The following is a 16,290-nucleotide window of genomic DNA, read 5'->3' as shown; positions in this document are numbered from 1 at the left end:
GTAGGAGGTAGTGTGAGTAGCGGTTAGGAAGGTGAAATTTGGAATTAGACTTAGGTTTGAGGCCTGTCTATGCCATTACTAGCTGTATGAGGTTAGTTTAATCACTTCTCTGAGTTTAAGCTTTTTCACCTACCTCAGAAGTGTCTGTAAGGCACTTAAAGCAGAGGAAATACTTAGTAAAGGTTGTCATTATTATTGTGGTCCACATTTCAGAAGGGCATCCAGAGCCAGTGAGGTTTCCTCTGGGTACTGATTCTTACAGATAATCCCTATTGAATTCCTTTTACTACAAAAAAGTATATGAATCACCTGTAACCCCAGACACTTCTCTGTGTCTGCCCACAGAGAAGGGCTTAATGTGTTGTCCTCTCATTGTACAGATATGGAAACTGAGGTCCAAATAGGTGATGTGGTGTGTCTTTGTGTCATATGATGAGTTTGTAGCAGAGTTGGCACTGGTCCCCTTTCTTCTGATAGTGGCATTTCTCATTCAATAGAGGGGTTTCCACTTAAGGGAGATGGAGATGTTCCACATTTCTTTCTGGTCCTGGCCAAAAGTAATCAGTCTACTAGAAGTTTCCATGGGGTAAGCACAGAAGACTCTCTCTTCATCACTGCCATACCTTGGGAAACTATCTCCAGTGTAGATAACAGAAAGAATAAATATTTTTGTTGAGAGAAAAAAAATGAAGACAAAGGTCAAAGGGAATCATGTAATGGGTTGAGTCAGGAAAGAAAAAGAAAGCATTTTTTCCCTCTCCTCTTTTTCTCCAAAACAGTCTTTATATAGAACTTGTATAAGAGCCAATTTATTTGATATGGAAAAAATGTGAAAGCAGCAAAATACACATACACACACATACACACACAAAGAGGTATTTGTGGTGGGGTTCAGAACTCAAATTACCAAGAGATAAAGGAGTTGAAATGGTAGGTTGATTTGGAAGGATGTGTTTCTCTTTTTTCAGCCTCAGAGAACATTCAGGTCAGGAAGTCCAGCCCAGCCCAGCCCAGATCTCCAATAAACTCCTTGAAACACAAAAGAGTACAAGAGGAAGGCCAATGAAAGCCTCAGTCTAGCCCTTGTGCCTGTCACATAGTAGGGACTAAAGAAATATTTGGAGAGTGAATGAAAGAACAAATTGTGCGTAAGAGTGTCGACCTCAATACTGATGATTTGGCATAGTATGTAGCACTTTTACAAAGTAGGTAGGAGTTCAGCACTTAAGTTTGCGTGCCTTTAGGAAAGGGACTGGTCTGAGTCATCCTAATACTGTTTCCAGTGCAGAATCTGGCATATAGAATGTTCTCAGTACATATTTGTGAACTGAGCAAGTAGTTGCATGAGTGAGAGAGAACTTGGAGATTCCTGGACCTTGGAGACAATTTAGAGCAGTGGCTATTAAACTTTAACTAGCATCCAAATTACCTGGAGAGGCCCTGCACTCAGAGTTTCTGATTCACTAGGCTAGACTGGGGCCTGAGAGCCTGGCCTTTCTCAGTTCCCAGGTGATACTAATGCCGTGGGTCTGGGGCCACACTTTGAGAACTTGTTTTACTGCACTGGTTTTTAAACTTGGTTGCAAATTATAATCACCTTATGAGATTTTAAAAGTTCTAATGGTCAGGACTTATTCTTAACCATTAAATAAATATCTGAGGGGATAGAGAGTGGAAATGGGATACAAGGGAGACCCAGGCAATTTTTAAATGTCCCAGTTTTTAAATGTGCAATCCAAATTGAGAAGAACTGGCCAGGCACAGTGGCTCAAGCCTGTAATCCCAGCACTTTGGGAGGCCGAGGCAGGCAGATCACGAGTTGAGCTCTCAGACCAGACTGGCCAACCTGGTGAAACCCCATCTCTACTAAAAACACAAAAATTAGCCCAGCGTGGTGATGCGTGCCTGTAATCCCAGCTGCTCAGGAGGCTGAGGCAGGAGAATTGCTTATACCTGGTGGGTAGAGGTTGCAGTGAGCCAAGATCGCACCACTGCACTCCAACCTGGGTGAGAGTGCAAGGCTCTGTCTTGGAAAGAAAAAAAAGAGAAGAACTAATCTAGTGCAACCTCCTGCATGCCAAGTTGAGGCATCGGAAGACTAGAAAGGACAAGTGACTCACCTAAGAGGGTAGAGGCAGTTAGTGATTTAGCTGAGATTTAGCTGAGAATAGAACTAAGCTAAATCACTAAGGGTGCTTTCATTTATTCAGTTTAATTTTCACCATTTCACACTTATCAACCCATGGCAGCTCTCACAGGCTCATAACTTGAGGCAAAAAAAATGAAAGCTGAGTTTAAACTGAGATTTTAAAACATCTATTATTTCTTCCCTCCATTGCTTTATAAAGAAAGTTTAAATGGAAGCATATTATAGAACTCTACCACTCTAGACAAGTGAGGAGATGGAAGAGACAGGGTTATGGAATATTTTTAAGGCAGGACTATCCTTTAAATTTTAAGTACATTCTCAAACACAAACCAAGTGCTCTTTCTGAGTTCTTAAACAGCTGTTCCTCATCTTTGATTCAATGAATTAGCAAGAGTTTGCCTGTGATGTGCACATTAATTGCTAGTATGTAAAAGGAAGTGCTGGTAAAGTGTTTGAAAGTGGTTCTGCCCTTTAAAAAGATTAAAAGTTTCCTCTAGAACTTGGTTTCCATTAATGATTGGCTTAGTGAATATTTTCAAGTAGACAGAGCGGAGATTGTCTTACATTATTTTAGAACCAAATAAAGAGCCACAAAAGGCCTATAGAAACCATTGACACCCAAATTAGATGGCGAAGACTCTATCCTTTTTGTAGATTAAAACAGAAGTTGGAATCATATCTTTAATTGAGCATCAGTTGAGTGCACTGGCTTAGAAGTCAGAACGAAATTCCAATCATTACCTTCACCACTTCCTAACTGTGTGATCTTGGATGAGTGACTTCACATCTCTAAGCCCCAGTTTTCTTCTTTGTAAAATAAGAATAGTACGGCTGTGGTTGTGGAGAGGATGGAATGAGTAAAAGATGCAAAGACCTTAGCCCATTTTCTAGTACACAGGAAAAGCACCAATGGCTTCATTATAAGATGGTCTTCCTCCTAAGACAGAAATTCTGAGGATGTTTGGGGAAGAAGTAATAGAGAGGTGACTTGAGAAGTGAATAATTTTTTTTTTTTTTTTTTTTTTGAGATGGAGTTTCACTCTTGTTGCCCAGGCTGGAGTGCAATGGCGTGATCTCGGCTCACTGCAACCTCTGCCTCCTGGGTTCAAGCGATCCTCCTGCCTCAGCCTCCTGAGTAGCTGGGATTACAGGCATACATCACCACACCCAGCTAATTTTTTTGTATCATTAGTAGAGACAGGGTTTCACCATGTTAGCCAGGCTGGTCTTAAACTCCTGACCTCAGGTGACCCGCCTGCCTCGGCTTCCCAAAATGTTGGGATAACAGGTGTGAGCCACCTCCCCGGCTGAGAGGTGAGTATGAAAGACAAGTACTACTTCACATAAGAGCAGTGAGCATCCAAAAACAGTGACGGAAACCCAAAGCTGCAAAGGCCTTAAGGATCAAGTGGGTTTGAACCACTGTTCTGCCTCAGGAAACAAGACAAAAACAAACGCTGTTAAAGTTGATGTTCACTTTCCAGCACAATTTTTGTGCAAATACCTAGGACTGTGCCCAACCCCCAGTCAATCTATTATAACTTCACCCCTGATTCACCCACTGAAAAAGCAATCAAAATGCATAAATTGTCTTTAATTTAATATAAAAAGAAAATCATTCACAAACTTCAGTTCTTCTACTTTCATTAGTAATAAATGATTTTCTCACTGCTACTCTCATCCAACCTCCTTCATTTACTATTGGAATGACTAAAATTAAGAAAGGCTTATGAGGCTTAAGGTCACACATCAGATTTGTCACTAAATCCAGGTCTAGTGGTCCCTTTCCCATTGCTCCTCCCATGATATCAACTCTGCCATGTTAAGACAAATCTACACCCCATGATGGGTTACAATCCATAGAATGAGTCTTGGCTGTGATGAACCTTCCCTTTCCTGTCCAGGCCTCTCTGACCTGCCTCACTTTTCTCCTCAACCCACCCACTTAATAAACTCCCTATTCAGAGAGTGCACTTACATGTCTATGAATTTCCTATTGAGATGTAGGATGGAGGCCACATCCACCTGGAGAGGAGGGTCCCGGACCACCTTATACTGCAGGGGCTTACACTGTAGACAGAGTGGGGTATCTGCAGTGGAGGTCAACATGGCAGCATCGATCTCTAGGTGCTCGTCCAGCGTGTAGATCTGGATGCCGTACACCTCCTCGCCCACGTCCTGGAGCCTGATGGTCAGTGGGATGTCACAGAAGACATTCTGAGGACCCAGGGAGATGTTCTTCCCACTGACAGTCAACAGTTTGATGTCATTGACAGCTCCACTGGAGTCCCAGTCAGTGGAGACAAAGGTCACCCAAATGGTCAGAGACTCAGGGACCAACGGGTAGAGGAATTCCAGCTCGAGGTAGCAGCCTTGAGGCTCAGGGCAGGCTGGAGGAACTGTGTGTGGGTTGACAGCTGAATTTGGGCTCCAGGTGCGGACACTGGACTTACAGGGCTGTTCAACATCAGGATGACCTATGCAGAAGAGATGAGGGAATGAGTTCTTGAAGAAAGAGCTTTATTCTGATCCTTAGAGTTTCCTGTGGACCCCAGGAGAAACCAGCCTGACTAGAACTTAGACAGAGGGGAAAAGGAGAGGAAGGTTCTTGGTGTCTTGGTGAATCTGCTATACACACAGCATCCATCTCATCCGCACCCCTGCAATACAGATTTCAGAGGAATCACCAGACATTCAGTCAAACTGCTTTCATCTCATTACTGAGTCAATGTTCAAACTTTCCTTCCTCATCTTCCACTTAGGAGGCTGTGCTGCCTAAGATGAAAAGAAGTAAAGGCTCCAAATATAGAGTGAATCGATCAGGTTCATACAACTTGAAGTGTAAAGGTCAGCATTGGAACCAAGTTTTGTTTCATTTTGGAATCTGCATTCTTTGTTCTTGTCCCTATTGGATGCAGGGAACTCTAGAATAAATTAGAATCCTTGTGGTGTTACTGCCATTGGTAAAACCTACTTGGAATGACAGAAATCCTAACCCCACCCCCTGACCAGCAAAGAATATGTGAGCATAAATAGCATCCACCCTGCAGACTGAGGACCTGGGAGGAAACTGTCTAGAACCATGAACAACAGAGCTGGAAGGCAGCCTTGGAGCCCTCTTATCTCTCCTCCTCCCCTTCTCTACATGCGGTCATTCCATACCACTGAGCTTCTCTGCGCTCTGTTCTGTCTGACTCAGGAAGGGGAGGGTTGGGTGAGGAGCAGGGAGAAAGAAGGAGGGATTCTTCTCCTCTTTCCCTAGGGAGATGATGCCTCATCCCCACTGATCTCAGCCTGCAGCGACTTCTGAATTTTTCTCTGCTGAGATCACATCTAGACTCCCAGAGAGCTCTTCCTTGCACTACTGAGAAAAAGAACCAGGACTCAATGTAGTGACTGGCTCTAATTTGTTTAAGGGAGCCTCATGAGAGAGACAGACCAGATGGTAAGATGAAGGACCTCAAGTTGTCCAACTAGCCACCTTGAAAAAAATTAAGAGACAGAGTCCTGCTCTATTGCTCAGGCTGCAATGGAATGGTCTGATTGTAGCTCATTGCAGGCTTGAATCCCCCTGCCTCAGCCTCCTGAGTAGCTGGAATATAGGCATGTGTCCCCATGCCCACCTAGGCACATTCTTTTTTTCTTCAGCATCAGTGGTTTGTTGGGAGGGTGGTGGTGACCCTGGACATTTCTGAAGCAAATAAGGGAAAAAAAAAAAGATCTTTGCTTAAAAATGCTTTGTGGTAATGTTTCAGGGTAACAGGAATCACTATAATGTCAACACTAGAAAGTTATTTGGAGTGAAAAAACTATGCCAGTGAAGGCTGTAAATGCCTCTAACCTCCTTGCCTCTGCTTAGCCAAGAAAAGAGAGAAGCCACCAAGTAGAGATGGAGAAGAGAAGAGGAAAAGAGAAGGAGGTGTGAGCAAATACACAAAGGCTTCTTAGATATAATGCATCAGAGCAAGAAAAGATGGATTTAATTACAAGATTTCCTCTATCTCTCCTTGGCTAGTTTCATTCATTATTGGCAGCAACTGCTGGCTCAAAGCAACCTGTAGTTTAGGGGAAAAACACAAGTAGGACTCCCCACCTAGCTGAAGCCTTTCTTCTTGTCTACTTTCCAACCCACTGAGTTCCTGACTCTCTTAACTTTGTGGGACGTTGACACACATGTATCACTTATTCATTCAGTCAACTTCATTGAAGGCAGCACATTACAGTATATGAAACACATCTCCCAGTCATTAGTTAACTCATCTGATTGTCATCAAAATCCTGTAAGACAAAATCGTTGTCATTTTGTCTCTATCAAAGAGCACTGTTTCACTCAATGCCATGCAGCTTTTGCTTAATACAGTGCGCCTGGTCCATAGAGAATTCACATAGTGGATGCTCAATACATATTTGTTAAAGGAAGGACCTTCTATCCGGTTAACATCGAGTTAAAAGTTACAGCATGGAACATTAAGGCATACTTCCTGATGGTGGGTGCCAGGTGAACATTCCACCCCTCCATGGGCTTTCTCCTGCAACTGGCAAGGGATAAAGTAATCTTTCTCCCTTCCTTGGAGAAAATGACTGTCAGTGGTGGGAAGCCACAGGAGAGCAAAGATGACAAATCTGCCTGGCTCATCCTTCCTCCCTAGTTTCTTGTTAATCAACAGAGGAACCAAATGCTTCCAAAGGACAGGAAGGTGAGTCTGGTCATTATACTCAAGCAAGTAAACAGGAGTAGAAATCTTAGCAAAGCTTGTGGTTGTCTGGTTATTAGAGACAAACCCTTACATGTAAAAAAGAGTCCCTAGAGGCACTGAGTGTAACCATAACCAAAGCAGCAACCTCATTAATAATGCCAGCCTTCACGAGTTGCCCATCCTCAATGTGCAGGCACTGTGCCAAGGACATTACACGCCTCAGGTCTTTTTACGCTGGCACTAAGTCTGTGACGCAGGTCTTATGAAATTCATTTTACAGAAGAGGAAACTGAGACTCAGATGGTTCAGAAATTCCCTGGCAGGGAGTAGAATATGATATTGTTGGTCCAGGCAGTGTGCCAGGCTTTGAAGGAATGAAAGTTGGGTTAAAATATCAGTTATAGGGTTTCTTACTGTGTTACCTACTGTAATGTTACCTACCTCAGGGTTGCTGTAAACCTCGAATAGGATGAGATCATTAATAGATTCTCATAAATATATTAGTTCTGTCCTGGAAAGTAGGGAGGTATTAACAAGGAAAATATTGGTAAGAGGAGGTATTCCAAGCATGAAAACAGTTGGGAGAGAGTGTCAGTTAAGGTTACTATGGTTTTGAGTACAATAGTAGAGCCACAAATGCTGAGGCTGGTAAGCTAAGTAGAATCAAGATTGTGAAGTGGTTTGTATACCACATTAAGGAAACTGAACTTTATACTGAAATAGATGAAGAGCTACTGAGAAATTTTAAGCAACTGAGTGACATCAGAGTTGCCTTTTAGGAAAACCACTGTTGGCCTAGTGTGGTGGCTCACGCCTGTAACCCCAGCACTTTGGGAGGCCGAGGCGGGCAGATCACTTGAGGTCAGGAGTTCGAGACCAGCCTGACCAACATAGTGAAACCCTGTCTCTTATTAAAAATACAAAATTAGCTGGGTGTGGTGGCACATGCCTGTAACCCCAGCTGCTTGGGAGGCTGAGGCAGGAGAATCGCTTGAACCTGTGAGGCAGAGGTTGCAATGAGTCGACATCACACCACTGCACTCCAACCTGGGCAACAAGAGTGAAACTCCATCTCAAAAAAAAAAGAAAAAGAAAAGAAAAAAAAAGAAAGTAAGTAAATAAAAGAAAAAACACTGTTTAGAGACACAGACACCATCCATCCATCCATCCACCCATCCATCCATCCATCCATCCATCCATCCATCCATCCATCCATCCACCCATTCATTCCATTTATTCAAAAAGTAACTATTCAGTGCCAGGTGTGTGTCCAGAGGTAGGCTAGGCTCCAAGAGAATAAGTTTGCCAACATGATCTCTGTTCTCAGGGAGCTTTTAGTCTTGTGAGACCAGTTAGGAGAGTACTGGACTAATGCAGACAATACATGAACTGCAAAAAAGCATGCAAGGAGATGGCAAGTCAGAATTCCAAAGGAGGAAAAATGAACACAGCTGGTAGATTGATTGGACATGTAGTTGCAAGGTAAGGACAGGAGCTGAAGAAAAGAAGCAAAGAGAGAAGGGAAGGAAGGAGATAAGGAAAGGGGAGGAGGAAGTGTGGAAGTGGAGAAAATAATAAAGAAGAAAAGAGAAATAAGCGCAGAAGCCCTGTTACTTCATTATTAATAGATATTCTTTTGTATATATGGTGATTAAATGAAAAATTACATATTTATATAAGTTGTCCACTAAAAATAAGGTCATATATGTGTATAGACATATATATTTATACATACTCATGCTGATCTACATTTACATTTGTGAAACACCATACAGGCACCCATTATATATCTATGTATATACACACTGCAGCTGTTGACACAAATATAGTTATAAAAACTTGCTGCCAAGCTTTTTTCCAGGTGAATAGTTAAGAACACCTGAAATATTCTGGGCAGAAAAATAGAGAAAACACACAAATGAGAAAAAATGAAAACAGTTAGTGCCATGTGCTAATCTCTCATGGAAAACCCAACACTTGGGATCTATTTAATACTTGCATAAGTGATCTTAACTGGGATTTGAGTCAGTCAGATCAAGAAATTTATATTTATCTAATTTATAGGCTACAGATATAACATGGCATCAAATATCTCAAAAATATTTATGTATGAAATACAGTTTTTACTCAAGAGGTAGGAGCACAACCACTGTCTATGAACAAAGGCAAACAGTTCTATGACTGTATTTACCTTCTTTGAAATGAAGTTAATGAAATGCAGCAGATTTCCAATAAAGATTTGTCAAATGAAGAGTCTTCTGCTAGTTAATATGGGATTATATGAAAAGAAGTTACAGCTCCATGGAATATTAGAGCTGGAAGGGACACATTATAGTTCAACTTTTCATTCTGCGGATACAATGCCATTTTCAGAGAAGCTATGTGACTCATTCAAGGGCACAGAGTACATCAATAGTAGGTCTGAGACCATGATCCAATCCTCCTCCTTTCTCTCCCCTGCACTCCCCATGTTTTTTCCCCAATCCTACAGATATGTCTGGCATTGCTCATGAATTTGGGTGTTTTAAGTTAGTTTGGGAAGTCCAAAAACTTAAACATGCAAAGATAAATAGGATGAGAATGAGTTGAGGAATAAATTGCAGAGTTTGGCTCATGGAAAAGTTTATTTCTTCAAGGATATTAAAAGGGTCTGAGCCAAAAGGATCACAGAGACTGTAATAGGATGCTCTAAAAAAAGAACAGTGTCTTTTCCTGGCCCACATGTACTAAATTTACATAGGAGGAAAACCCGGGGCTGCTGAGTTTCCTTGGAGCTCCGAATTGGCTCAGGGAACCAGAGACCTCAGTGCCTCCAGTTGAACTCCATTCTGCATATTATGCTTTAAGAAGGTCAGGAACAAACTAGGAGCAAACTTCACCAACTAATAGTCGCGTTGGATGTAGGTGTGGGGAGATGTTTGGAAATAATTTTATTCAAACAAGTGGTAGAACAAAGCAAGATAATTTTAGCCAGAGACATCTCAGGGGAGAATCTTGCTAATTCTACCTTCCAAGTACCTCTCAACCCCATAAACTTCTCTCCATTCTCACAGCCACCGACCTCACCAGCCCACCATCATTCCTCAGCTGGATTTTGGCAACAACCACCTTGCTGCTTCCCTTCCTCCAGCAACCAAATTCTCTTGATCTCTTCTTCACACAGCAGCCTGAACAATCTTTACGACACCCAAGTCATACCATATATCATGCCCTAAGGCACGTGGTTTTCTCATTGCCCTCGGTGTGAATCCAAACCCTTCCTCACCTGGCCATTATCCATCTCACCTAGAGTCTTACCTCTGCCACCTCCACCTTGTTTTACATGTTCTGAACCTACTTAAACTCTTACAGCCTTACTGAACTTTTGCTTATGCAGGTTATATCTATTAGTAGTTTCCATATTGTAAACTAAAACCAAGAAATTTGAAAATTCAAGAATACGTAAGAGTGTGTTCCACTAGCTATCAGAGCACAAATGACATCACATGTCATGTGTCTATCAGATAGCTCCATTGGACTCTCAGGAGTGAATGAGAGTGGAAAAAGCAAATGATGTCATACGTAATTTTATGAAAATACTTTTGACTTTGAGGACACCCTATAAAAGTTTCCAGTAACCCCATAAGCCTCTGAACTAGATTTAGAAAACAGCCACTCTGTGAACATACCAACCTTTTTCACATTCTCAGATGCACCTTGTTAATAATGTTGTGATATTTCGTGGGAAGACTGAGTCTCCAGTTCAGAATGAAGTCCTCTTCTTATGGGCCCCCAGCACCACTTGGTACTTCTATTACCATAAGCCTGTTCACATTGAATGGCAATTGGCCATTTACTTATCTGAATTCCCTAGCAGACACTCAACATTGCCTTGCCCATGTGCCCAAGACAGTGCCCAGCATATAGTGCCTGTGTTGGTCACTAGTGAGACGGGTTCACTAGATGCAAGTATGTAAAATGTTGTCAGGTGGCAGAGACACATTCTTTGTGACAACCCAAAGTGGGTTCAGTTTGGGTGGAAAAATTACAATTGCAGATTTCAAGAACTTTCTAAAAAACTGGAGCTTGAACAGGTGCCAGGGAACCTCAGTGAGGATGCACATAGAGGGGATTCCTGCACTTGGGGGGAGCCCGGGCCTGATGACCCCAGGCGTCCCTCTCAGGTCTGATAGCCTGTGATTCTGTGAGGCTGAACTGAGGGCTTTTCCCAGACATCCCTCTTGCTTTACATTCCAGATGGATTTGTTTAGACTTCCCAAGTTTGACTCTCATTTTTATTTTAAGCTACTTTAAAAAATAAAGTGCGGTGCTGTCGTTTTTCAACTTCACTTTCCTCTCTGATCCTTCCCCCTTGCTTTATTCTATCTCTGGCTTTTTCTTTTCAACCTTCTTTCTAAAAATATAGAGGATAGCGGAGGAGTTCTCACTGGTGTTCAGTGAGAAGACTGATTCCGCTCCCTCTGATGCACTGGTGTAATAGTGTGCTCGCTCAGTGACTGCTGGCATGAGCTGACCTGCAGAGGAGCAAGAGGGACTGGGTGGGGGCAGGGTCTATGTGCACAACCCAGAGGACCAGTGATGGGGAGATGAAACAATAAGAGGAAAGTATGGAGCCTCTGCCAGCCTGGTTCTGAGGCCAAGTGACAACAAGCGTTTGGCAAAAGGTATTCTTCTCTTAACTTCAATAATGATGTAAGAAAGCACAGAGATCATTGGTTCCTTGGGAAGCTGGTGAGACACTCCTGAGCAGGGAAAAGTCTGATAGTGGGTGGAACCCATAACAGTGGCAATCATAAGGCACTTCCATTAAGTGTCTTACAGGTAAATAGATCTCAAAAAGAGGGTACATAGAAGAAATTAAAAGGAATAGTTGCAATGCATGTGAAAGTGCTCTGTATAGTCTAAGAAATAACAGAAGAAGAATCAAAGACCACTGATGCCTTGAAGCCCCAAAATATTTGTATTGACTCTAAAGTGACCTTGTTTGTAACTAACTACAAGCAGTTGGGGACTGAAGGATATATAAATACCCCCAAGACACTGTGCTTGTATCAGGTGTGTGGCCTTGGGCGCCTCTTTAATATCTTAGTGTCTTTGTTTCCTCATTTGTAATACGAGAACATGTTAGGATGGTGCAGGTGCTCAAAAAGTGTTTGTCAAATGGATGAGTGCTTGACTACTAACCTTGCAGGATGATGTTAATCAAATGAAATGATACATGAGAAAGACCCATAAAAATCATACTACTCCAGATACATTGAAAGACCTGTTCTTTGCACACTCCACCTGTCAGTGAGCTTCCAGAAGGCTGACTTACCTTCTGCTTCACGAGGGCTCCAGTGTCCTGATGGGCTGCAGGGCATTGGGGAGGAGGCGTTGAAAGCATACTGTACCAGGATTCTCCCTTCCAGGCAAAGATCACATGCTGATCCCAATTCTCTAGGAGGCCAAGGAAAGGGAAAATGCACCGACTTAGGAACAGTTGAATGAGCAACTGATGGGACTAGGCCAGAGTCAATGGGGCAGAGGACACAGCAAATCTGTGTTTCCCCCTTTCCTCCCTACATATGCCAAGGCTTCTAGAAATAACCATAAGTGAAATGCCTCCCCATTGCCCAGCAAGAACCTCGTTTGGGCCTAAGTGGCCTCTGTTCTGATGATGTACACATTTCTCTGATTTTTAGCAGCACGAAGTCAACAGGCTGAAGACTCACCACCTGCGGTAATTTTAATTTTATCAGGCATGTAAAGTTCCACTGAAGATTTGCAATGTAGTTATGAGAAAACCTTTTGCTCCATTTCATTCTCAAAGTTTACTCCTTTTACAATATTTATCAGGTACCTATTATGTGCCAGACACCATCCTGTGTTTTAGGCATTAAATACGAAGAGGGCATGGTTCCTTCATCTGAAAATAAGAGGGCTGGATTAAACGATGGCTAAAGAACCTTCCAGCCTTGACATTCTGTGGATGGATGAGTCACTCCTCGATTTTACAGTCAAAAGCAGTTTCACTACCATGCCATCTAATTCATTTTAGCAGCTTTCCAAGGGGCTAGCCAATCCCTCAATGGGACCAGTCCCAGAAGTGGAATATTACGATGGCTTCCCCTACCAACTTGTGTCTTGTGTATCTGGATTCAATCTTCCTTTGGCCATAGCAGTCTCTGGGATCCTACTCATTTTCCAGATTTGGCATCTGTTTATGAGGCAGTTGTGGAGAAGGGAGAGGAATGAGTCCTCTTCTCCTTTCTTGTTGTGAACCAAAACCAGCAAATCTGAGTGACCTCTGCAGAGGGACTGGAAATGAAATCTCGGGAAGATGTTGAGAAATGTCCCAGCACAACCCGTTATTTCTCAAAGTGCAATGGTCCTGATGATAACTCTGTCATAATTCCTGGAAGAACGTCTGTGCTTTGGCTACCTGAAAGGATGCAAGGGAGAAGCCAGGTCTGAAGCCTTATGGCTTTCCCCTCACAGAGACATTCACTATGCCTCTGGGCTCACACAGTCAGGAACCTTGTGCTTGTAAGCATCACAGTGTGTGGTTTCTCCCTGTTCCTCCTCCACACAGCTGACAGGAGATCATCCCCAAACCTCAAGATGAACAGGTCATGCCCCTGCTTACCTCTTTCTGTGATTTTATCCCCTAATGCCCTGTGATGTGGTATTCAATCCTCTTTCATACTATCCTCTGCTTCACTCTAGCTTTGTTTCTCTCCACGATAAGCTGTGCCTACCTATCATGTTGTGTCATGTTACCCAAATCCCCTCTGCAGACTTTTTTCACTTGGCTGATGTTTCTCCTCCTTCGAGTTCACCTTGGACATCATTTCCTCTGTGAAGACATTTTTTTCGACATGCAAGAGAGTTTCCCCCAAAAGATTGTGAGGTCCTTGAGGACAAAGTCAATATCTAATAACTATCTTTTTATCTCACACGGCACAGCACACAACTTATTTTATAATGTTGGTCAGTATAAGCAGTTGAATGGATGCATGGATGGATGGATGGATAGATGGATGGATGGATGGATGGATACTAGTCACTTAAGCATGTGCTAATACTCATGGCTAACCTAGCGCAGATCTTCAAATTGTAGGTTTTGCGTTCTCAGCCTTATCATTGTAAGTATGAACCCATATGTAGGTGGAAATTTTGCAAGCACACTAATATTAATATTCAGTGATAAGATAATCATTAAATAGTCCATGGTTAATATGCTTAATGGAATGGCAAGCAGTTATTGCAGAAATATTTATAAAGATTATGCAACTTCATGGAAAATGTGTAAGCTATAATATTAAATGAAAAAGTCACATCCAAAGCTAAATCTACAGCAGTATCTCAATGTTCAAATAACCTTATGAAACAAAATATTATCAGCAGCAATTTCTGGGAAATGGAATATAGGATGATGGATCCCACCCCCTATTATTACTCTTTCTGGTTTTCTAAATTTTCTCAATATTTTAAATACATGAGTTACTCTTGGAGTAGCAATAATAACAATTATACAAATATACTCATATGCAGAAAAGTAGGAGTGGAGAGAGAGACTTCCTCAGCACTGCTAATGAAGGCAGAGTTCCCTTAGGATGACCACAATCCACGCTTAGTGGCTCTGAGTCACATGACTGGCTTTAGATTGACACTGGGATTACAAATGTTCTGGGATGAATTCAGGAACCATGCTGACCTTGATGGTCATTCATTCCTTCTTTCTATATCCCTTAGATGTTTTATTGTGGGCGATACACATAAAGCCACCTGAGTTTCAGTGAATTCTTGATATGTCCCAGGCTCCCAATAAATACTTTGATGAGTGCACAAATCATCATCCAGCTGAAGCATATGTATGATGTCCTGTCCTACACATCTAGGAATTGTATGTGTTTCCTAACTTTCGCATTCATTTTGTCTTCATGGGTGCCTATATTTACACATAAACATACATAAACATGCACAATGAAATCATAGACATGCAGGATACCAAAGCTGGGAGAGCTCATCTTTCTTACTTGGGTTTCACGAAAATCAAAGCTTAAAGCTCTAAGTATGTGCTGTCCACTATGGCAGCTATTAGCCTTATGTGGCTATTTAAATTTAATTTAATTAAAAATAAATACATTTTGACATTTGATTCTTCAGTCACACCGTAACATTTCAAGCCCCAGTTGGCTAATGGCTGTAATCTTAGTGCTGATATAGAATATTTCCATGATTGCAGCAAATCTTATTGGACAGTGTTTCTTCAAGGCATCCATTATATATAATGAATTAACTTGTCTCCTATGAAACTAAAATAGTACTTATTATGTACCATCTTTGGGAGAAATGAGGAAATAGTTACTTAAATCATTTTCCACGTCTTAAAATTTAGAAGAGGAACCTTGGTTGAGAAAGGCCAGAAGTTCTTTGACTTACGGATCAGAAAACTGAGACCAAAGGCAGAGGGAATGGATGAGGTCACAAAGACTTCAGACCCAGGTTTCTTGGTTTTCAGTCCAGTACTATTTCCAATACACCATGGCCAATTGTCAGATAACTGAAACCACCCAGTCAACACGTGTTTGCAAGACAGATAAAAATAAAGGAGTTAGGAAAACCAGGGGTGGCCTTGAATTATTTATTCAGTTGCCCATGTGTGAGGACACAGGCTGTGGGAGGATCTGAATATGTTTTTTTAAGGGAAACCCTTGTATTCTCTTAGACCACAGATGTGAGAACAGCAGGAGGACATGAGGATGGCCAGGGGCGAGAGGTTGGCATTGATGGATGTAGTGGAAAACACCAGAGGCTTTGCAGAGAAAGGGAATTTTCAAGTAGCTAAACAGCTCTGGAAAATGTTGCACAAAATGGGAGCTGATATTTCTTGAACATAGAGTGTGCGTGCTTGGCATTTCACAGTTATCTTGCTGAATTCTTCACAAAAGCTAGGTGACGTGGGCATGATTAGCACATTTTGATGGAAGAAGACCCAGAGGATCAGAGGTGAGATGGCTTTGCTCAAGGTCCCATTGACTGGGAATGATAAAGCTGAGGATGGGAAATGGATGACCTGACATTAAAGCTTGTACACTTTCTACTAAGCCAACTTGCATGAGTATAAATTCCATCTGTGTGGGAGAGTGATATACATTAAAGACAGTTTCATTTCTTTACAACAATTTATTGAACTTGTGGACTGACTTCTTTTAGCCATAGACTATGGTCAATGGAGCTGCTAACTCTAATTAGATATGTTTTGGAAATGTCAGTTTTAATTTAACGTATGATAACTATGTTATGAAATCTTAAACTGAACAGAATAGCGATTGTATGAGCCTCAAGAACCAACTGACTATAGGTTATTAAAAACATATTGATTGAAGCTGAGGACACTGTGTAATAGAGACATATCTCATTACACAACAATTAACCCTCCAATAGGTTTCCAACAAT

The 16,290-nt window shown here is 41.9% G+C and overlaps 1 protein-coding gene across 1 annotated transcript in view; it reads right to left on the bottom strand.

Moving 5' to 3' along the window:
• The window catches only part of LOC105487115 (pappalysin 1), a 250,659-nt gene that overhangs the window by 165,061 nt on the left and 69,308 nt on the right, over positions 1–16,290 (bottom strand). The window contains exons 6-7 of the mRNA XM_071078810.1: positions 12,164–12,285; positions 4,128–4,626 (exon numbers count right to left, since the gene is read on the bottom strand). Of these exons, the coding sequence (XP_070934911.1) occupies positions 4,128–4,626; positions 12,164–12,285 (621 nt within the window). The remainder of the gene's footprint in view (positions 1–4,127; positions 4,627–12,163; positions 12,286–16,290) is intronic.

Source organism: Macaca nemestrina, chromosome 14 (assembly GCF_043159975.1).
Source record: "Macaca nemestrina isolate mMacNem1 chromosome 14, mMacNem.hap1, whole genome shotgun sequence".
NCBI classification, from domain to species: Eukaryota; Metazoa; Chordata; class Mammalia; order Primates; family Cercopithecidae; genus Macaca; species Macaca nemestrina.
Note: the sequence above shows the minus strand (reverse complement) of the source record. Positions and strands in the feature narration are given on the sequence as shown.